The sequence below is a fragment of the Vulpes vulpes genome, chromosome 15 (assembly GCF_048418805.1).
Source record: "Vulpes vulpes isolate BD-2025 chromosome 15, VulVul3, whole genome shotgun sequence".
Classification (NCBI taxonomy): Eukaryota; Metazoa; Chordata; class Mammalia; order Carnivora; family Canidae; genus Vulpes; species Vulpes vulpes.
The window spans coordinates 83,260-105,680 of record NC_132794.1 but is presented as its reverse complement, the minus strand read 5'-3'; the positions used below and the strand labels follow the sequence as shown (position 1 = coordinate 105,680).

General features: G+C 70.6%; 1 protein-coding gene across 1 annotated transcript; it reads right to left on the bottom strand.

Moving 5' to 3' along the window:
• Positions 1-21,173, bottom strand: LOC140595775 (uncharacterized). The gene is made up of 14 exons (XM_072740562.1): positions 21,134-21,173; positions 20,240-20,360; positions 19,477-19,571; positions 19,191-19,256; positions 18,524-18,623; positions 18,101-18,253; positions 16,977-17,796; positions 4,328-4,376; positions 3,434-3,554; positions 2,671-2,765; positions 2,385-2,450; positions 1,718-1,817; positions 1,295-1,447; positions 1-990 (listed from the first exon to the last, which is right to left on the bottom strand). The coding sequence occupies exons 2-14, from the start codon at positions 20,337-20,339 to the stop codon at positions 74-76; spliced, it is 2,835 nt and encodes a 944-aa protein (XP_072596663.1). The 5' UTR covers positions 20,340-20,360; positions 21,134-21,173; the 3' UTR covers positions 1-73.
• Positions 21,174-22,421: the final 1,248 nt, after the last annotated feature.

Genomic DNA, 22,421 nt, shown 5'->3' with positions numbered 1-22,421 from the left:
GGGGTGTGGGTGGGGCCCACGGGCCTGCCCCCGCTGCCCTGCCCTGGGGTGTCCCGGGATCCCCAGGGCTGCCCTAGGTCAGCGACCTGGGTCTGTGGGGCACGCCCAGGGCCCAGGAGGCCACATCCTGCTGTGAGAGGGCTCGCTCGGCCCGGGGCCAGAACGCAGGCCTGGCCAGGGCCCCGGGGCGCTGGATCCCATTAGCGCTGGGCCTGGGGCAGGCGCTCGAGTCGCCCCTGCCCCCACAGAGCCCGGGGCCAGGCCAGCCCAGGTCCCTCTGGGTCAGGGGCTGGTGTCCCGTGCGGGCGGTGCCGCCCTCCGGGAGGCACAGCGAGACGAGGCAGGGCACGGTGACGGCGGGCCGGAGCCTCCGGGCCCCCGCCCTCACCGCCACGCTCTGCCCCCGAGGCCCGCGAGCATCGAGCTGCCCCGTGGACGCGGGGGGCAGAGGGTCCCGGGCCTGTGCGGGGCCTCGGGGCAGCGGGCTCAGCGCCGCCCTGGCTCTGCCCTGGCTGTGCCCGTCACTGCCCAGCGAGGGGCACGAGCTGCAGTGGCCGCGGGGCAGGAAGGGTGTCCTGGGCCCGACAGCGTCATCCCTAGGGGGCTGGGGGGACCGCGTGATGGGAGTCCCGGGGGTGCTCCAGGGCCCGGTCCGTCGCGGGGCCTCTGGGGTGGCCCAGGCAGGTGCCAAATGGAAGGAGACCCCGTTTTCTGTCTCGAAGCCCGCCGTGTCCCGGGGCCGCCTGCCTGCACCGCCTTGTTGCCCCGGGAGGGTGGGGAGGGAGTTCCACCGCCGGGGCTGGGGGGCAAGTTGGACGATGGCCTGGCCGGGAGGGGGTCCGGGCGGCTCAGGCCGGGCGGCTGGGCCCGGGGAGGCCGGCTCCTCCACCCTGGGCGGTGGCTCAGAGGCCGGAGAAGGGAGGAGAGGCCCGGGCGCCGGGGACACTGGCTCCAGGCCCAGGGGCCTCGTGGGGAACTCCTCAGGTCCCGCTGGAAAGAGGCCGACGGGGTCAGCGTCTCCAGCAGGCTGTGTGTCCCCCGCTGGGGGCCCCGGGGTCCTCACGGCTCCCGCGTGACCCCCCCCCCCACCGGCCTGACCCTGTGCTCAGCCCCCCACACTGCTGCCCGGGCCCTGCAGTGGGTACCCGCCCGCCCGCCCAGCCCTGGCCTGGGGTCCCCGAGGCTGGAGCAGAAGAGGAGAGCCCCAGAGATGAGGACGGGGGCCCCGGGGGCTCTGTCCCCTGTGGGCGGCCCCAGCAGGCCGAGTCGGGAGGGGCCGGGGCCCTGAGCCCACCTGGCGGGGGCAGGTCGCACCGCATCCTGCGGAGCTGGGTCATGGAGGCCCGAAGGTGTCTCAGCACGGCCTCGTCCTCCAGGGCCCAGGGCTGGGCCAGAGAGTCCTGGAGGAACTCCCGGAGCCCTTCCAGGGGCAGCTTCAGGAGGCGCTCTGGGCGGTGGGCGAGAGTCAGACCCAGAGGGCCCCGCCCTGGGGCCCCCGGGGCCCCCAGGCCAGCGGCTGGGGTCCCGCTGTGCCCAGGAGCGCCGCGGGCAGTGCGCTGGCCGGGGTGGCCCCTGCCCGCTGCTCCACTCGGGGAGCCCCGCTGCACCCGCCTGCCCCGCCGTCCCCCCGCCCCAGGTCTGGGTGCTGCTCAGAGCCCAGGGTCACCGCCCCTGCCCCCCGCCCCCGGCACACCTGGGCTCCCGGGGGCTCACTTACTCCTGTGCACCTTGAGGATGGTATAGGCCATGGCCGTGAGCACCCTCTCCCCATCCAACACGTAGGCATCCCACAGCTTCAGGGTGAGCGAGAAGGGGGTCTAGGGGGACGGCGGGGTGGGAGGAGCGGCCTGAGCAGGGCCCCTGGGGGGCTCGGCTGGGGCTAGGCTAGGCCTGCCATCTGGCCCCCGGCTGCCTGCGACGAGGCCCCGCAGCGCCCCCCCCCCCCCGCCCCCCGCCCCCCGCCCCCCGCCCCCCGCCTCCCCGTCCGTGCCCTCCTCCCAGGGAGATCAGGGACTCCCGGCCGCTCCGGGTTCCGACCCCGGCCAGCACCTCCCGCACCCCTGGGGGCACAGACTCTGCCCGCACTTGACGACACCACGCCTCGAGAGGACCCCAGGCTGGCCGCCCGATGGGCCGAGGGCCCGTCCACACCCCGGGCTGACCCGGCCTCCCCCGGGGGAGCTGAGGCAGAGACGGGCCGCCCCCCGGGACCTCGTCCAGGGACCCTCTGGGCTTCTCCAGGACGGGCTGGGCTGCGAGCCTCAGCCTCAGCCTCAGGACCCCGGGGTCGGGCCTGGCTCGTCTGGAGGGTGGGGCTGAGCTGGGCCCTCCCCGGGGGCAGGGGGCAGGTCCGGGAGCGGGGGTCCCGGGGCGGGGGGCCTCACCCGGCCGAGGAAGCACTGGAGAAACCATTTGGGGCTGTAGATGCCGGTGGACATCTGCTCCTCGTCCTGGCGGGAGGGCAGGGGGTGCTCAGGCCCCACGCCGCGGCCCCTGGAGCCGGGTGGACGCGCTCCCCACGGCCCAGCCCAGCCCCGAGGGCGCCCCCGGGCCCCAGGGGGAGGAACGTGACCCCAACTCTGGGCAGCTCGGAGGGAGGGCCATGCCCCCCACCCCCTGCCCCGGGCTCCGGGGACGGAGCCTCAGGAGCTCCCACTCGCCCCCACTCGCCATGTGCTTCCTCAGGTCCGGGAGAGCTCTTTGGAGGACCCGCTCGTGATGTCTCTGGAACCTGAGGAGCTTCGGGAAGCCCGGGACGAAGAAGCCTGAGAAGGCCCCAGGCCCCCACGGTCAGGGCCTCCTCCTGCACCAGGCGGGGTGGGGGGTGTCGGGGCAGGGGCCTCCCCGCCACGCCCTGACCCCCGTGTGCCCACCGCCCTCGGAGCCCTGGCTGGATCCGCTCTTCCCAGAGGGCAGGGCCTGCCTCCCAGGCCGGGGGCGCGGGGCCCGGGGACCCTCGTCCTCACAGAGACCCCGCGGGGCGTGGGCTGGGGGCTGAGGACCGGGCCCGGCTGACCCAGCACCCTCTCTCCTGCGGGGGCCGCCGCGGGGACAGGCGGGTCCCCAGCCCCGAGGGGCAGCGGGTGCAGGCCAAGGGGAGGGTGATGGGCGTGCACGGCCCTCTGCTGTGGGGCTTGGGAGTGAGGCTGGGGGCCCCCGGGAGGGGGAGACGCTGCCCCCTGGGCCCCGTGTGGCCGTGGGCTGGCAGGGGGGCCTGGGGGACAAGCCGGCTGCCCGGCGGGAGGCTGGGGGAGCAACGGGAGTGCGTGCCTGGCCTGCAGACGGTGGGGCGGGTGGCCGTGGCTCCGGGACCCCGAGGCCACCGGGGAGGCGGGGCCCTTGCCCGTGGGGGGGCGAGCTGGGGGGTCCCCGCCTGCCCCCCGGTGCAGCAGCCTGCAGGGAGGCCCTCCTGAGCTCCCCGGCGGGCCCCTACCGTGCATGGAGTGCCGGTCGCCCACCATCAGCTGGGCCAGCGCCCAGAAGGCGTCCTCCTCGGGCAGGAACATGAGGAGGACGGCCGCGATCTCGCTCATGCCCTGGCAGTAGCCCACCTCCTGCAAGAGCCAGAGCCCCACGGAGGGCGTGCGCCCCGAGGCCCCCTCTGAGCCCTCCCCGCGGGCGTCAGGCTCCCCCGGCTCCCTCCCAGCCCGGGCTCCCGGAGGGGGCTCCCAGAGGGCGGGGGAGCAGGTGAGGGCCACCCGGACCAGCTGGGGCGCGAGCACCCCGGGCCCCGCTACCGAGCCCTGCGGCCGCCGTGCCAGGACCCCCGTCCTCAGGCCAGCAGGAGGGGCCTCCGTGAGCTGTGCCAGGCTGTAGGGGACCCGCCAGGTCTGGAGACCCCCCAGAGGGCAGGTCGGCGGGGGGGTGGGGGGGCCTGACTGTGGCCCCTGGCAGGTCCCACGAGGGGAGCTGGGCCAGGACACCCCGCGGGGCCGGGGAGCGTGTGAGCTGGGGTCCTCGGGGACCCTTCTGGAATGCGCCGTGGAAGGGGGCGGCCTCCTGGGCGCCTCGGCCTCGTTCCCTTCGGGGGAGTGGGAGCCTTCCCCGCCCGGGCTCTCGTCGGTAGTGCCGTCTGTCAGGGTCCAGACCCGAGCTCTAGGACGGCCGCGGTGCACGCGGGGGCCCCGGGCAGCCCCGGCCCTCGGGCACGCAGGCCCTGCCTCCCCTGGGAGGTCTGCACCCCGCCCCCTGCCCGTCCCGGAGGAGAGAGACCCTCCCCGGCATCTCGGGGGCCGTGGAGCCGGGGCCATAACTGTGAGTCCCGCTGGTCACCACCACTCAGGACAAGGCCGCCCGCGGGGCAGGAGGCGGGGGCAGGGACACTCACCGTGTCGTACAGCGAGTAGGCTGCCAGTACGCAGAACAGGGCTCGCTGCCTAGGAGGGGGGACAGCGGGGGGCTCTGCTCAGTCAGCCCCCGCCCAGCGAGGCCGCCGAGGTGCCGACACCGGCCCCGCAGGCCCCGCGGCCCGCAGGGCCCCTCCGCGGGGGCCGATCTCCGGGGTCAGGTCTGCGCACGGGGACAGGCGGCGACCTCACACGTGCAGCGTGCCGGGGGTTCAGTGCACCCTGGGGTGTCCGACGCCTCCGAGCGGCTCCCGCCGTGGGGTGTGCAGCTCCGGGCTCCCCCAGCGCCGCCAGCGCCCCGGGCCTCCAGCCCTGGAGCGGCCCCCCCCCCCCCCCCCCCCGCACGCCCCCATGGGAGCCAGCGCTCCCCCTGCCCCGGTCCCCGCAGCCCCTGACGCCTCTCCTCCGCTGCCCTGGCCTGGCCCGGCCCCGTGTCCCGGGAACACCACCAGCCCCACGTGACCCCTGCCCCGAGCCCACGCAGCCGGGGCATCCGTGGCCCTGAGCGCACCCCCAGGTCTTCCCAGGTGTCCCTGGGCTGGACTCTGTGGGGGGCACCCCGGGCCCGCCCATCCCAGAGCATCTCGGGGCTCCAGGTCTCAGCCGCCGTGAGGAGAGCAGGGAACGTCGTGCAGGTGTGACCCCGATACAGGCTGCGAACCCCTGGGGTCACTATCTGAGCACGGGGGGGTACGGGGTGCGGCCCCCTCAGCGCTGCCAGGAGCCGCCCGATGCCCCCCGCACGGCGGCCTGAGTCTGCACCCCGGCTCCGCGGCCCCCGGGCCCGGGCTGCTGGAGGCCGGCTCCCCCCGGGCCGGGGGTCACAGGTCAGCCTGACCCGGCCGCGCTCTGAGGGCCGCGGGGGCCCCGGGGGGCAGCAGGTTCCCTGCAGGGAGGAGCACCGAGTTCTCGTGGGGAGACGGTCCGAGCGGCCCGCCCGGGAAGCCCAGCCACCCATGCCTGGCGTATCCCCAGCCCCGCCCCTGGCGCCCCTGCAGGTCACCCCAGGGGTCCCGGGCTCCCACACACCCCGCCCGCTGCACACACAGGTAGCTGCACCCTATGCTCCACCCACCTGCAAGCCCCTGTCGGGGGGCTCCCTGCCTTCCCCACCTCCCCGCGGCCCCTGGGGACTCTGCGGGACACCCGGGCTTCTGACGGGAGCAGGCCGTCCAGAGAACCCCAAGGTGGCCGGGGAGGCTGAGCATGTCCCACAGGGGGCAGCTGCACCGCGTCCTCGTGGGGGTGGGGTGGGGTGGGGGTGGGGGCGGGACCGATAGTGTAGGGGTGGGGGTCTGGGGTTGTGGGGGATGGCGTGGGGGGTGATGCAGGGGGATGGCGTGGGGGCGGTGGGTGAGGGGATGGGGTGGGGGGCTGCGGACACAGGGCACCCCCTTCTCTAAGGTGCACACGGAGACGTCTACAGATAAAGGCGACCCCAGTCTGGGGTTTGCTGTGACCCCTGCCCCTGCCCCTGCCCCTGGGGCCCCGTGTGCTCCGCGCAGGGCCTGCCTGGACCGGGGCGGCGTCTGGTGGGGGGGGGGGGGGGCGGCGTCATGCCGTGTGTGCTCACCAAGTGCAAATTGTCTAAAACAAAATGCCCAGAATTCAGAAGTACATAAAGCACCGGAGGGTGGGTGTCACCCTGACCTGTCCGACCCTCGTCGGGTCCACGTGTCCCGGTCCAGCCGCGGCCATGCACCCTGGCCCCAGGTCCCCTTCGTGCCCCCCACGCCCCCACCCCGGCCCCCTGCTCTTCACGGGGCCGCCCCTCACCCCCTTGGGGTTCAGCTGAGACGGTGACCCCTGGAGGCCCCGTCCTGCGGCCTCCCCATCCCCGAGACCCTGGGGTTGGGGGCACGGGGGTCATCCCCAGCACCCTACCACGTGGCAGTGTGTTGTTTGCTGCCGTCGCTCCCCCCGGCCTCGGAGACCCCGTGTCCCCAGCACAGAAGCCCCCGGGCCTCTCCCAGGCCGGGCCCCCGACCCCCGAACCCCGCTGGCCCAGCAGCCTCACCCGACCCCGTAGCGGTCCCAGAACATGGTGTGACTGCGGAACGTGCGGTTGACGTCCAGGTCGATCTGCACGATGTCCCGGGAGGAGACCAGGGCCGCCTCCTTCATTGCCTGCGGGGAGACCCCGGGAGGAGGAGCCGGCGTCAGGGACACAGACCCCGACCTGTCAGCAGCTGCCGTCCTGGGCAGGGAGCCCCGGGGCCACCACGGGAGTGTGTCCTGCAGGAACCTCCACCCTTCCCCTGGGAGGCCGGGGACGGCGGGAGTGCCCACCGTGCCCGCGGGGCCTGCGTGAGGGCCTGTGCCCAGCTGTCGTGGGCGGGGAGGGGACTGAGGGTCAGCCCTGGACAGGGAGGGGACGTGGAGGATCAGCCCGGGTGGGGAGGGGTCACGGAGGGTCAGCCCTGGGCAGGGAGGGGACCGAGGGTCCACGGGGAGTAGACGGGTCGGGTCCCACCTGGTATTTCCCGGCATTGCTGGCCTTAACCTGGTCGACGTTCAGCAATCGCAGCCACACCTGTCCCCGCACCTGGGGCGGGACCCCCTTGTACACCCGGCGTCGCAGCTGCGGGGAGGAAGGCAGTGCTGGTGAGAGGGGCCCAGGGCGGCCCCTTGGAGCCCAGGGAACACGAGGCATCTAGAAGGTTCCGGCGTCGGCTCCAGGGTGTCTGCAGAGAGGCTGGGTCTCCCTGGATCTGGGCCCCCCCCCCCCCCCCCCCCCGTCCCCCGCGAGGAGCAGGGACCCTGGCCCCGACCTGACGCTCCCCCACCGCCGTCCCGGGGCCTGGGGAGGGAGGCCCGGGCTCCCAGCAGACTCTCCCCAGGCAGGGGGCTCCCCCGAGGACGGGGCAGGAGGACACTGAGGGCGGCCCCCCAGCCCCGTCAGGACGGAGAGCCCTCGGGGGCACCCAGCGCCCCACCTTCTCGCTGGGGAGGTAGTGGTCCCATCGCTTGAGCATTTTTATCCATTTGTCCGCGCGCCGGGTCTCCTGGCGGAGTTTCTGGGAGAGGACAGGCGGGGGCCGCAGGTGAGGCTCCCGCCGCGGGAGGTGGGCGCTCGGGCCGCGTCCAGTGCCCCGCGGGACCCGGAGGAGCCAGGAAGGCACAGGGCCCCCCGCGGACCGCGGCTCCGGGTCTCGGGTGCGTTCCCGGCGGCCCGTGCAGCGCTGGGACGGGGGACTGGGGAGACGCCCGGGGATGTCCTGGGGGACGCGGTGCAGACAGCTGGCCCCAGCTCCCCCCCACGTCCTGCCCGGGGCCCAGGACGGGCTCTCACCTTGGCCTCGCGGGGGCTGGGGTCGGGCAGCTCCCTGTCCCTGGAAGGCAGGAGACGCAGAGCCCTGAGGCCCCGGCCCCACAGCCACACACACACACACACACCCCGTCTGCACCCAGCGTCCTGGGGAGGGCAGGGCTCCCCCGGGGAGGGCAGGGGCTGCCAGCGGCCTGAGGGCGGGCGGGGGCGGCGTCTGGGGGGTCTGAGGAGGGTGTTTGCCGGTGGTGGGCTGGGCGGGGACCCCTCGGCGCCCCCAGGGGGTGACCTGCCCCCCTCCTCGATGGACCAGCCCGAGAGCTGTCAGCGTGGCCCGGGTGCCCCGTGACCGTCCCGCTGAGGTCCCCCCGCCTCCCCAGGGCCTGACTGCCCAGCGTCCAGCCGGCCTCCCCCTGCCCCCTGGCCGTCCCCCTGCTGTCCCCGGGCTCCCCTCTCTGCTGTCCCCTCTGCCACCCTGGCCCATTTCACCTCCCGTCCTGTCGGAGCCCCTGAGCACGACCACCCCTGAGCCATCCCAGCAGACACTGGGCCGTGAGCAGGGCCGAGGGGGCCCCACCTGGGGTCTCCAGCGTCCGTCAGGTTCTCGTGGGGCTGTTGACCCATCAGCCTCGTCCCCTGCGACCTAGGCCACTGGGCTGTCCCCTCCCTCCTTCCCGCCCAGGGCAGCCCCCTCCTCCTCTTGCCTCCTCCTGCCTGGTCGGGGCCTCCCTCTGCGGCCCCCCCCCCCCTCCCTGCGCTGGCCTGGTCCCCGGCATCCACCTGCAGCCCCGCAAAAGCCTTCGGGTGTGGGCGAGAGCACCCCTGCGGACTCGGCCCAGACCAGGCCGTCCCCCTACGGAGAGCACGCCCCGGCCCCAGAGCCCCTCACGGGCGGGATCCCCTGCTGAAGGGACTGGACACCCCACCCCACCACCACCCCCGGATGCAGCAGGCTGACACCTGGGCCTGCCCAAAGCAGGCGTGGGGGCCCCTCCTCTGAGTGTCCAGGGGCCTCCCCCGGGCCCAGCTCCCTTCCTGCCCACGTCCCGGGTCGGCCTCCGGGGTGTCTCAGCTGCAACCCAGCGCAGACATGGCCCTCAGAGGGCTCCAGGGGACCAGGTCCCGACCTGGGGGCGGGGGGGTCAGCCTCCAGAGAGGTGTTCCTGCAAAGGCCACCCGCCCTGGGATGGATGAGGGGTGTCCAGGGGACTCACTGCAGAAAGCCCTGGTGGTCGGCGACCTTGCACAGTGACAGGTCCTGCGGAGACCCTGCTTGGGGCGCCTGCAACAGAGGGGGCTCCGTGGTGGGGACCGATCAGAGCAGGGGAGTGGGGACAGAGACAGGAGGGAGCAGAAGGGCTCCTCCCTCCCCTGGATCCTGAGGGAGCGCCGACCCTCTGAGATTGGCCGGGCGCCAGAGTGGGCGCAGCCTGGCAGCCTCACCTGCTTCTGTCTGTCAGTGACGATCCCCCCCTGGGCCTCACCCGGACCCGGCGACTGTGGTCCCCACCTGGGCCTCACTTGACCTGGTGACTCTGATCCCTACCTGGCCCTCACCCAGGCCTGGTGACTCTAGTCCCCAACTGGGCTTCACCCAGGTGACTCTGGTCTCCACCTGAGCCTCATGTGGATCTGCGACTGTGGTCCCCACCTTGGCCTCACCTGAACCTGGTGACTCTGGTCCCCACCTGGGCTCACCTGGACCTGGTAGCTGTGGTCTTCATCTGGACCTGGTGACTCTGGTCCCCACCCGGGCCTCACCTGTACCTGGTGCCTGGGCTCCTCCGCTACCAATGACGAGGATCCAGGATGGACCCTTAGTTGCTACTGACACCGGGACCATCCCCAGGGTCTCACTTGTTCCTGGTGACTGTGGTCCTTGCCTGGGCTGACCTGGCTCATCCTTGGCTCTGATCCCCTCTTGAGCCTCACCTGCTCTTGCAGGTACGGTCCCCCCTGTCGTGGGTGTGTAGTGTCTATGGTCCCTTCTGGGCCTCACCTGATGGTACTGGGCCACGATATTGGCCCTTTGCAAGGCCAGCAGGGTCTCCGGGTCCTCCTGCATCGTGCTGCAATCCAAACACATCCAAGGATGACGGCGCGTGAGAACCTTCCGAGGACACATGCGTCCGGGTGCTCCCCGTGGGCGGGCGCCCCTCTGTCTGACCGGAGCCGGAGACAACCCCGTAGCCCCGAGGGGCACAGGCATCACACACGGGCCCTCGCTGCCTGTCTGTCTGTCCGTCGCCCACCGACAGTCCACCTTCCCAGCCACTGTCCCAGGGCACGCCGTCACGCTGGGGTCACAGAGCGCTCCCACCCCGGTATCAGGAGCACACGGGCGGGGGACCCAGGGGCTCCGGGGAACTGCCCACCTGATGCTCGGGGGTGACGTCTCCCAGCCCGGGGCCGGCGCAGAGATGGTGGTGGGTGGGCCGGCCAGCGAGTGTCCCTGCGGGCTTGGGGGGGCGGGGGGGGCGGGAATGGAAGGTTTCTCCGAGATTCCACAAGCACACGACCAAGGGGAGAAAGCGACGGACTGGACTTCATCAAAACTAAAACCTGATGCCAGCAAGAGTGCGACCGAACTCCCCACCCTGAGGGCAGCGATGTGTGAATAGCCTGAGGGGGGCCCTGGGGGAGCACGAGGGACTCCACGTTCTTTGGAGCCTGAAGAGCAAGCCTGCTCACGGGCCAGGGGGACCCAGCGGGCACAGGGCGGGATGGGGGGGTGACGGTCACCCCTGTCGGGGTCCATGCGTCTAGGACAGGCTGGAAAGGTCATGGCTTGGGTGCCTGCACAGCAGAGGGCTTACAGGGGAGCGGGGGTCCCGGGGGAGCTGCCTGAGTTCCGACTGCAGCCTCCTTCCCTGGACGGGGGCAGCAGGGTGGCCGCTCTCACCCCGTGGGGCTGTGGAAGGGCTGTGGGAGCTGCTCACGGTCATCGCATGGGGGTCGGGGTGTTGTGGACCCCAGCGCGGGAGGCCTGTGCCCCCACCCGGATCCACAGGCCCCACTGTGGCCCGCGGGGATCAGGGATCAGCTGCCACTCACCTGTGACCTGTCGCTGTGTGGGCGCCTCCTCTTTATGCACTGGGGTACTGGGGAGAGTGGGAGGGTGGGGGTACTGGGGAGAGTGGGAGTAGCGGGGTACTGGGGAGAGTGGGAGGGTGGGGGTACTGGGGAGAGTGGGAGGGTGGGGGTACTGGGGAGAGTGGGAGTAGCGGGGTACTGGGGAGAGTGGGAGGGTGGGGGTACTGAGGAGAGACGAGTCCTGGGCTACTGGGGAGAGCAGGAGAGTCGGGTCGCTGCGAGCCAGATCCGGAGCACCGGTGCCTCCGAAGGTCTGCGGACGCAGAGTGGGCACCAGGCAGCGGTGGAACCCGGGGGCACCACAGTTCCGCCCAGAGCGGGGTCCCGCATCATCACTGTGGGCAGGCGGGGTCCAATCAGCACTCAGCCCTCACCCTGGTGGCCGAGGGTCCCGGGGGAGGGTCCTGTCCCCACGCCGGGCGGGAAGGCGATGCAGGCAGCCTCCCGCATCCTCAGTTCCCATCCTCGGGCCCTGCAGGCCTCCCGCCCTTCAAGGCAGACTGGGGGTCACAGATGCCCCCCTCCGCCCCCCAGGGTTCACAGCGTGGGGTTGCAGTTAGGAGCATTTGAGGGGCTCCTGGGTGGTTCCGTCCGTCGGTTCCACGTCGACTCTTGAGTTTGGCTCAAGCCAGGATCTCCAGGTTGTGGCGTGGAGCCTCGGGTGGGGCTCGGTCTCCGGTGGGTGAGGAGTCCGCTCCAGGTTCCCCCTGTCCCTCCGCCCCTGCCCCCCGCACCGTCTCCCAAGTACATCTTCTAAACATTAACATGAAGACACGTGAGCATCTGGATCCCCTCTGCAGAGGCGCCTTCGTGTGCGTCACGACCGTGTAAATGCCTTTCACGGACCCACCGGGATTCCCACCGGAAACCCCTTTTCCTTGGTATCTATTGAAGTGCCGTCGACACCCAAGGGGACAGTAGTTTCAGGGCTACAGCTGGCGACTTGACAATTCTGTGCCTCGCTCAGCTCTCCCCGCGAGAAGCGGCGTCACCGTCTGTCCCCGTCCCGAGTTGTCCCCACGGTCCTGACTCTATTGCCAGGCCGTACTTTCTAAATTTCCGGGATTCCTTTATTTAGAACCACACGCTTGTAGCTTTCCCTATTTGTTCATCCACGTTGCCCACCTGCCCCCCGCGGCCCCTCTGATCACTCAGCACGATCCATCCCGTTAACCAGAGAAAGGACATGGGGCGGCCCGGGGCGGAGGGGGGCGGCGGGGCTCAGCGCTTCAGCGCCTGCCTTCCCTTCGGCCCAGGGCGTGATCCTGGAGTCCCGGGATCGAGTCCCACATCGGGCTCCCTGCACGGAGCCTTCTTCTCCCTCTGCCCGTGTCTCTGCCTCTCTCTCTCTCTCTCTCTCTCTCTCTCTCTCTCGTCTCTCGGTGTCTCTCAAGGATATATAAATAAAATCTTTAAAAAAACAACAAAAACAAAGAGAAAGGAGACGATCCCCTCAAGAGTCGCAGAAAACGCATTTGACAGAACAAAGCATGAAAAGCACAGGGGGTTTTAGGAAAGGTCTGTCAACAGAGGAGAGGCCGCGTAGGAGGGCCCGCAGCTGACGTCATCCCCGGGGGTGACGACCTGAAATCGTCTCCCCCGAGAGCAGGAACAAGCCACGGAGGTGCCCTCTCAGCGCTGGGAGTCCCACGTAGTCAACAGACGGGAAACAGCCGTGTGGGGGTCGCGTCCACGCCCACAGGGGCCCGGCCTCCTCAGGACCCGCGGGGAGGCTTCCGGGTCAGGGTTAGGGTCAGGGTCAGGGTCAGGGTTAGGGTTAGGGTTAGGGTTGGCATATTGTGCTTAGCATAATACTCTTTCTAGGCTTTAATACTTCTTTAAATGTTTCATAGAATTCACTCATGAAGCCATCTGGTCGTGGACTTCTGCGTTTTGGGAATTTTTTTTCTATTACTCAACAGCTTCGCTGAGAATTGGTCTATTCAAATTTTCTATTTCTCTGTGTGTCAGTTTTGGTAGGTTATATATTTTCTAGGAATTTAGCCACACACAAAAGTAAAATCAAAAACTAGAAATTTCATTCTTTGGCTTGTGTCTATCCAGTTTTTCCAACACCATTTGTAGATTTTTTTCCCCACTGGATATTCTTTCCAGCTTTATCAAGGATTAAACGACGACATAGTTGTGGGTTCATTTCTGGGAGGTCTGCTCTGTTCTCTTGGTCTGTGTGTCCGTTGTCGTGCCAGGACCGTACTGTCTTCATCACAACAGTTTTGTGACATAACTGGGAATCTAGCGATGTGAAGCTTCCTACTTTGCTTTTCTTTTGCAAGGCTGCTTCGCCTGTCTGGGGTCTTTTGAGGTTCCATGCAAAGTTGAAGATCATTTATCTTAGCTCTGTGAGAAATGCTGGGGGCATTTTGATAGGGTTTATAGGAATGTCTGGGCTGCTCTCGGTTGTGAAGACACTTCGTACCCTTTCAGTCCACGAGTGTGGAGTGTCTCTTTCCGTTTCTTTGTGTCATCGATTTCTTTCCATCATCGTCTTCAGAGTAAGTTTTTATAGCTGTTTCCTTAGGTTTTTTCTTAAGTATAATATTATTTTTTGTTTCATTTTAAATTTATTTTTATTAATGTCTTAGTTTCTCTTTTTCTTACCTTCTTACTGAGGTATAGGAATGCAACAGAATTCTGTGCATTAATTATGTATCCTGTGACTTTACTGAATTCATTTACCGGTTCTAACATTTTTTTGTTTGTTCATTTTTGTAGTTTTCTATATATAGTGTCATGGTGTCCATTTCTTGTAGGTTGTCCTATTGGCATATAGTTTCTGATGTGCCATCAAGCCCTCTTGTCTCCACCGTTTCTGTCAGAACCCTGCGTTCACCCTGCCTGTGTCCGAGTTTTGTTTTGTTTTGTTTTGTTTTTTTTTCTTTTTATCTCGGACAAGTGACTGAGTTTCAAACCTCCAAGTTTTAGGGGCTGCCCTGGGGGAGACCCGTGCTCCTCCCGCCCGGGAGGGTCTCCTCCCACTTCTGGCCTTTGCTGGCCCGGCCCAGGGACGCGGCCCCGTGACCGCACAGGGGTTTGCAGTTTGTGGCCACACAGGGCAGACAGCTGGCCCTAGTCCCGCGGCCCTCGGCCGGGGTCCCCGCTCCTGGGCCTGGGAACCGTTGGCGCCACCGTCCTTGGGACCCCGGGGACCCTGAGCCCACCCTGTCGCTCCAGGGGCCGCCCCCCACTTCGCCTCCCGAGCACCGTCGAGGCCGGCGTGTCCCCCCCTCTAGCAGACTTCTGGAAGTTCTGACTTTGTGCTCTGCTGCTTCTAATAGTGTGCGTAGACCCGTCAGCTGGCTCCCTGCCCCTGTGGGATCCGGGGCTGTGTCTCCCCCAGACCGACTGACTGATTTTCTTTTTAAGATTTTATTTTTCTGTCATCTCTACAGCCACATGGGGCTTGAACTCTCCGCCCCAAGAACAAGAGTCGCGTGTTCTTACCAACCACCCCAACCACCCCGAGAGCGGCCAGGCTCCCTTTGATTGATTGACAGGGAGTAACTGAAGCCGACGTGCTGCCTGTGTCGTGTCAGGGCAGAAACTGAGCCCCGGCGTCGAGGTGCGGTGGAGTCATTGGGACCTTGGTCGATGTTAAAGAAAGCGGAGCCTCCCCGGGAGCCCCGGGAGCCCAGGGAGCGGGGCCCACACACGTGACAAGTTGGCCGTTTCCTTGACCAGGAGTCATTGGGCTGGCTGCCGATTTATTTGAGTTGCTGTTCGACGGCGAAGGTCGTTCTAGGATGGGGACACAGCGAGAACGTTCCGGGTTCTTGCGGGTTCGGAGGTAGCTAAAGCTCCCCCGTCGTGGACTCGATGTCCCAGCTGGGTGCAGAGATAGGCGAGCCAGCAAAGAGATGAGAAACATGGCCCTGGGGTGCCTGGCCGGCCTGGTCGGGGGACCTTGATGTCAGGACTGTGAGCTGGAATTCCGTGTTGGGTGTAGAGAGGACATAAACGTAAAACCTTTAACAAATAATAAATGGATGAACTAAGACAGCGTGACGTGGAAGGGGAGTGCTCGCTTCAGGACAAACCTCAGAGCGGACCATGTCTAGCCTGCGACCTGTTCTTGATGGCCCCGCTCGCTCTCCCGGGCCCAGATGACGGGGTCCCCCACGAGGGACGGTCCCGCCCGAGTGGGAGTGGGCCTCCTTCCCCGTAAGGCCCGTGCCTCCCCTCGTTCTGCAGGACAGAAGAGCCGGGAAGGCACGAGCTCGGGGGGATCAGCATAAACCTCGGCGATGGTCCTTCTCGATCCCGGGAGCCAGAGCTCGGCCTCCTTTTGGGACCCGACGTCCTAAAGAAGCCCGTGTGGTCAGTGGCTCGGATGCAGGGCGGAGGCCGACGGAGAATCAGGAAGAGCAAAATGGGGCGGGGGGGAACCAGAAGCTGAAGGAGAGGGGGACAGCTGTCAGCATCGGGAGCCTTCGCGGGGACCCGGCGTCCTTTCCCAGGAGGGGCCCCCCTCTGTAGGGTGCTTCCCGCCGCCCCGCGCTCCCCGTGGGCACCCGCAGGCGCATCCCCGGGCCTCCAGCGCCTCTGCAGCCGTGGTCTGGAGCGTCCTCCGTGTGTCCTACCGGGGACCCCAGCGTCACGTCTGTAACCGTCCGGCTGCTGTCTGACAACAGTCGGGGGATTCCGACGTTTGTTGGGTTTGGGGTGTGTGCCTGTCTGTCGCCGTGCCGCGATCTGATCCTCGGGCCGCGTCGTCCTGACGCCGAAACGGTTGAAACACCATCATTTCTGGTGCTGGCGCTGGGCGGCTAGCTGGGTTCTCCCGGCCGACCCGGGCCCCCTCGTGCCGTCCCGTGCCGTCCCGTGCCGTCCCGTCCCGCCGGGGGGTCAGCTGAGCTGGAAGGTCCGGCTCGGCCACATTCCCGTGGGTGGCAGCGGGTCCCCGCCGAGCGCCGGCCGCTTCTCTTCTCCCCGATGCCTCTCCAGCGGGGAGCCAGACCTCGGGGCCGCCCTGGGGGGAGCTCCTGAGGGGCCGGCTGCCCGTGGGGGGAGCCCTGGGGCTGCCTGTGTGTGTGTGTGTGTGTGTGGGAGTCGGGGTGGGGACGGGGCCGGGGTCCCTCGGTCCCCTGCGCTGCCTGCCCCCAGGCCGAGCCCCGCGCTCACCCAGCCCCTACTCTCCAGGGCGTGCAGGGTGCCCTCCACACTCTGGTGCGAGGGATCCAGCAGCACCGGGTGTGCACGCTGAGCCCGCCCGGTGAGGGTGGCCCAGGTGTGAGAGCTGCAAGGGCCTGCTGTCCTGACGTCCGCTCCGGGGCCACGCTGACCGCCCCGCGGGCCCTCTGTGCCCCAGGCGCACAGGCCCGGGGCGGGGAGGGGAGGAAGCGCCCCGGAGCCCGGGCAGCCCAGGCCCCCTGGACAGAGGGGGCACAGACCTCCCAGGGCGCTTAGCACAGACCCTGGTGACCTGAGGCTCCCCGGCTGTCACTCTGTCCCAGGGCCCGTCCTGGCCGCGGGCGCAGGCTGAGTCGCAGTAGAGTCTGCGGGGTCCTGACCCTGGCGTCTGGCCGCCCCGGGAAGGCACGTGGGGACGTCAGCCGTGTGTGCCTGGCGGCGCCCCCGCAGGGGCTGGTCGGGGCCTGGGCGGCGCCCCCTCCTCCTCTCTGGGGGTGTCTCCGCACCCCGTGCACAGAGCTCCGGGAGACGCAGAAACGAGCCGGCCGTGCCCTCTCACACAACAACACTTTATTGAACTTGCAACAGCAAACAGGGGCTCAGAACCGAGGGTGCGCGCCTTCCCCTGGGAGACCTTCCTGTCCTTAGAGGAAAGCGGGAATCCCACAGGGGTGCGGGTGCTGGAGTCGTCCCCCGCCTGGGAGCCTGTGCGGACTCGACTCCGGGTGGGGGCGCGTGTCCTGAGGTCGGGGCGGTGAGAGGCGGTTCTGGGGGCGGCAGGGCTGACGTGGACCTGCGGCCCATGGGCTCCTGCGCTGGGTCCCCGCAGGGCAGCTGGACCCCGGCCTCGGGCCCCCTGGGGCCGGGTGACTGACTGCTGGAGCCCCAGCGCGTGGAGGAGCCTGCCTCCTCGTGTGGGTGGGGGTGGGGGTGGGGGTGGGGGTGTGGGTGGGGGTGTGGGTGGGGCCCACGGGCCTGCCCCCGCTGCCCTGCCCTGGGGTGTCCCGGGATCCCCAGGGCTGCCCTAGGTCAGCGACCTGGGTCTGTGGGGCACGCCCAGGGCCCAGGAGGCCACATCCTGCTGTGAGAGGGCTCGCTCGGCCCGCGGCCAGAACGCAGGCCTGGCCAGGGCCCCGGGGCGCTGGATCCCATTAGCGCTGGGCCTGGGGCAGGCGCTCGAGTCGCCCCTGCCCCCACAGAGCCCGGGGCCAGGCCAGCCCAGGTCCCTCTGGGTCAGGGGCTGGTGTCCCGTGCGGGCGGTGCCGCCCTCCGGGAGGCACAGCGAGACGAGGCAGGGCACGGTGACGGCGGGCCGGAGCCTCCGGGCCCCCGCCCTCACCGCCACGCTCTGCCCCCGAGGCCCGCGAGCATCGAGCTGCCCCGTGGACGCGGGGGGCAGAGGGTCCCGGGCCTGTGCGGGGCCTCGGGGCAGCGGGCTCAGCGCCGCCCTGGCTCTGCCCTGGCTGTGCCCGTCACTGCCCAGCGAGGGGCACGAGCTGCAGTGGCCGCGGGGCAGGAAGGGTGTCCTGGGCCCGACAGCGTCATCCCTAGGGGGCTGGGGGGACCGCGTGATGGGAGTCCCGGGGGTGCTCCAGGGCCCGGTCCGTCGCGGGGCCTCTGGGGTGGCCCAGGCAGGTGCCAAATGGAAGGAGACCCCGTTTTCTGTCTCGAAGCCCGCCGTGTCCCGGGGCCGCCTGCCTGCACCGCCTTGTTGCCCCGGGAGGGTGGGGAGGGAGTTCCACCGCCGGGGCTGGGGGGCAAGTTGGACGATGGCCTGGCCGGGAGGGGGTCCGGGCGGCTCAGGCCGGGCGGCTGGGCCCGGGGAGGCCGGCTCCTCCACCCTGGGCGGTGGCTCAGAGGCCGGAGAAGGGAGGAGAGGCCCGGGCGCCGGGGACACTGGCTCCAGGCCCAGGGGCCTCGTGGGGAACTCCTCAGGTCCCGCTGGAAAGAGGCCGACGGGGTCAGCGTCTCCAGCAGGCTGTGTGTCCCCCGCTGGGGGCCCCGGGGTCCTCACGGCTCCCGCGTGACCCCCCCCCCCACCGGCCTGACCCTGTGCTCAGCCCCCCACACTGCTGCCCGGGCCCTGCAGTGGGTACCCGCCCGCCCGCCCAGCCCTGGCCTGGGGTCCCCGAGGCTGGAGCAGAAGAGGAGAGCCCCAGAGATGAGGACGGGGGCCCCGGGGGCTCTGTCCCCTGTGGGCGGCCCCAGCAGGCCGAGTCGGGAGGGGCCGGGGCCCTGAGCCCACCTGGCGGGGGCAGGTCGCACCGCATCCTGCGGAGCTGGGTCATGGAGGCCCGAAGGTGTCTCAGCACGGCCTCGTCCTCCAGGGCCCAGGGCTGGGCCAGAGAGTCCTGGAGGAACTCCCGGAGCCCTTCCAGGGGCAGCTTCAGGAGGCGCTCTGGGCGGTGGGCGAGAGTCAGACCCAGAGGGCCCCGCCCTGGGGCCCCCGGGGCCCCCAGGCCAGCGGCTGGGGTCCCGCTGTGCCCAGGAGCGCCGCGGGCAGTGCGCTGGCCGGGGTGGCCCCTGCCCGCTGCTCCACTCGGGGAGCCCCGCTGCACCCGCCTGCCCCGCCGTCCCCCCGCCCCAGGTCTGGGTGCTGCTCCGAGCCCAGGGTCACCGCCCCTGCCCCCCGCCCCCGGCACACCTGGGCTCCCGGGGGCTCACTTACTCCTGTGCACCTTGAGGATGGTATAGGCCATGGCCGTGAGCACCCTCTCCCCATCCAACACGTAGGCATCCCACAGCTTCAGGGTGAGCGAGAAGGGGGTCTAGGGGGACGGCGGGGTGGGAGGAGCGGCCTGAGCAGGGCCCCTGGGGGGCTCGGCTGGGGCTAGGCTAGGCCTGCCATCTGGCCCCCGGCTGCCTGCGACGAGGCCCCGCAGCGCCCCCCCCCCCCCGCCCCCCGCCCCCCGCCCCCCGCCCCCCGCCTCCCCGTCCGTGCCCTCCTCCCAGGGAGATCAGGGACTCCCGGCCGCTCCGGGTTCCGACCCCGGCCAGCACCTCCCGCACCCCTGGGGGCACAGACTCTGCCCGCACTTGACGACACCACGCCTCGAGAGGACCCCAGGCTGGCCGCCCGATGGGCCGAGGGCCCGTCCACACCCCGGGCTGACCCGGCCTCCCCCGGGGGAGCTGAGGCAGAGACGGGCCGCCCCCCGGGACCTCGTCCAGGGACCCTCTGGGCTTCTCCAGGACGGGCTGGGCTGCGAGCCTCAGCCTCAGCCTCAGGACCCCGGGGTCGGGCCTGGCTCGTCTGGAGGGTGGGGCTGAGCTGGGCCCTCCCCGGGGGCAGGGGGCAGGTCCGGGAGCGGGGGTCCCGGGGGGGGGGGCCTCACCCGGCCGAGGAAGCACTGGAGAAACCATTTGGGGCTGTAGATGCCGGTGGACATCTGCTCCTCGTCCTGGCGGGAGGGCAGGGGGTGCTCAGGCCCCACGCCGCGGCCCCTGGAGCCGGGTGGACGCGCTCCCCACGGCCCAGCCCAGCCCCGAGGGCGCCCCCGGGCCCCAGGGGGAGGAACGTGACCCCAACTCTGGGCAGCTCGGAGGGAGGGCCATGCCCCCCACCCCCTGCCCCGGGCTCCGGGGACGGAGCCTCAGGAGCTCCCACTCGCCCCCACTCGCCATGTGCTTCCTCAGGTCCGGGAGAGCTCTTTGGAGGACCCGCTCGTGATGTCTCTGGAACCTGAGGAGCTTCGGGAAGCCCGGGACGAAGAAGCCTGAGAAGGCCCCAGGCCCCCACGGTCAGGGCCTCCTCCTGCACCAGGCGGGGTGGGGGGTGTCGGGGCAGGGGCCTCCCCGCCACGCCCTGACCCCCGTGTGCCCACCGCCCTCGGAGCCCTGGCTGGATCCGCTCTTCCCAGAGGGCAGGGCCTGCCTCCCAGGCCGGGGGCGCGGGGCCCGGGGACCCTCGTCCTCACAGAGACCCCGCGGGGCGTGGGCTGGGGGCTGAGGACCGGGCCCGGCTGACCCAGCACCCTCTCTCCTGCGGGGGCCGCCGCGGGGACAGGCGGGTCCCCAGCCCCGAGGGGCAGCGGGTGCAGGCCAAGGGGAGGGTGATGGGCGTGCACGGCCCTCTGCTGTGGGGCTTGGGAGTGAGGCTGGGGGCCCCCGGGAGGGGGAGACGCTGCCCCCTGGGCCCCGTGTGGCCGTGGGCTGGCAGGGGGGCCTGGGGGACAAGCCGGCTGCCCGGCGGGAGGCTAGGGGAGCAACGGGAGTGCGTGCCTGGCCTGCAGACGGTGGGGCGGGTGGCCGTGGCTCCGGGACCCCGAGGCCACCGGGGAGGCGGGGCCCTTGCCCGTGGGGGGGCGAGCTGGGGGGTCCCCGCCTGCCCCCCGGTGCAGCAGCCTGCAGGGAGGCCCTCCTGAGCTCCCCGGCGGGCCCCTACCGTGCATGGAGTGCCGGTCGCCCACCATCAGCTGGGCCAGCGCCCAGAAGGCGTCCTCCTCGGGCAGGAACATGAGGAGGACGGCCGCGATCTCGCTCATGCCCTGGCAGTAGCCCACCTCCTGCAAGAGCCAGAGCCCCACGGAGGGCGTGCGCCCCGAGGCCCCCTCTGAGCCCTCCCCGCGGGCGTCAGGCTCCCCCGGCTCCCTCCCAGCCCGGGCTCCCGGAGGGGGCTCCCAGAGGGCGGGGGAGCAGGTGAGGGCCACCCGGACCAGCTGGGGCGCGAGCACCCCGGGCCCCGCTACCGAGCCCTGCGGCCGCCGTGCCAGGACCCCCGTCCTCAGGCCAGCAGGAGGGGCCTCCGTGAGCTGTGCCAGGCTGTAGGGGACCCGCCAGGTCTGGAGACCCCCCAGAGGGCAGGTCGGCGGGGGGGTGGGGGGGCCTGACTGTGGCCCCTGGCAGGTCCCACGAGGGGAGCTGGGCCAGGACACCCCGCGGGGCCGGGGAGCGTGTGAGCTGGGGTCCTCGGGGACCCTTCTGGAATGCGCCGTGGAAGGGGGCGGCCTCCTGGGCGCCTCGGCCTCGTTCCCTTCGGGGGAGTGGGAGCCTTCCCCGCCCGGGCTCTCGTCGGTAGTGCCGTCTGTCAGGGTCCAGACCCGAGCTCTAGGACGGCCGCGGTGCACGCGGGGGCCCCGGGCAGCCCCGGCCCTCGGGCACGCAGGCCCTGCCTCCCCTGGGAGGTCTGCACCCCGCCCCCTGCCCGTCCCGGAGGAGAGAGACCCTCCCCGGCATCTCGGGGGCCGTGGAGCCGGGGCCATAACTGTGAGTCCCGCTGGTCACCACCACTCAGGACAAGGCCGCCCGCGGGGCAGGAGGCGGGGGCAGGGACACTCACCGTGTCGTACAGCGAGTAGGCTGCCAGTACGCAGAACAGGGCTCGCTGCCTAGGAGGGGGGACAGCGGGGGGCTCTGCTCAGTCAGCCCCCGCCCAGCGAGGCCGCCGAGGTGCCGACACCGGCCCCGCAGGCCCCGCGGCCCGCAGGGCCCCTCCGCGGGGGCCGATCTCCGGGGTCAGGTCTGCGCACGGGGACAGGCGGCGACCTCACACGTGCAGCGTGCCGGGGGTTCAGTGCACCCTGGGGTGTCCGACGCCTCCGAGCGGCTCCCGCCGTGGGGTGTGCAGCTCCGGGCTCCCCCAGCGCCGCCAGCGCCCCGGGCCTCCAGCCCTGGAGCGGCCCCCCCCCCCCCCCGCACGCCCCCATGGGAGCCAGCGCTCCCCCTGCCCCGGTCCCCGCAGCCCCTGACGCCTCTCCTCCGCTGCCCTGGCCTGGCCCGGCCCCGTGTCCCGGGAACACCACCAGCCCCACGTGACCCCTGCCCCGAGCCCACGCAGCCGGGGCATCCGTGGCCCTGAGCGCACCCCCAGGTCTTCCCAGGTGTCCCTGGGCTGGACTCTGTGGGGGGCACCCCGGGCCCGCCCATCCCAGAGCATCTCGGGGCTCCAGGTCTCAGCCGCCGTGAGGAGAGCAGGGAACGTCGTGCAGGTGTGACCCCGATACAGGCTGCGAACCCCTGGGGTCACTATCTGAGCACGGGGGGGTACGGGGTGCGGCCCCCTCAGCGCTGCCAGGAGCCGCCCGATGCCCCCCGCACGGCGGCCTGAGTCTGCACCCCGGCTCCGCGGCCCCCGGGCCCGGGCTGCTGGAGGCCGGCTCCCCCCGGGCCGGGGGTCACAGGTCAGCCTGACCCGGCCGCGCTCTGAGGGCCGCGGGGGCCCCGGGGGGCAGCAGGTTCCCTGCAGGGAGGAGCACCGAGTTCTCGTGGGGAGACGGTCCGAGCGGCCCGCCCGGGAAGCCCAGCCACCCATGCCTGGCGTATCCCCAGCCCCGCCCCTGGCGCCCCAGCAGGTCACCCCAGGGGTCCCGGGCTCCCACACACCCCGCCCGCTGCACACACAGGTAGCTGCACCCTATGCTCCACCCACCTGCAAGCCCCTGTCGGGGGGCTCCCTGCCTTCCCCACCTCCCCGCGGCCCCTGGGGACTCTGCGGGACACCCGGGCTTCTGACGGGAGCAGGCCGTCCAGAGAACCCCAAGGTGGCCGGGGAGGCTGAGCATGTCCCACAGGGGGCAGCTGCACCGCGTCCTCGTGGGGGTGGGGTGGGGTGGGGGTGGGGGCGGGAC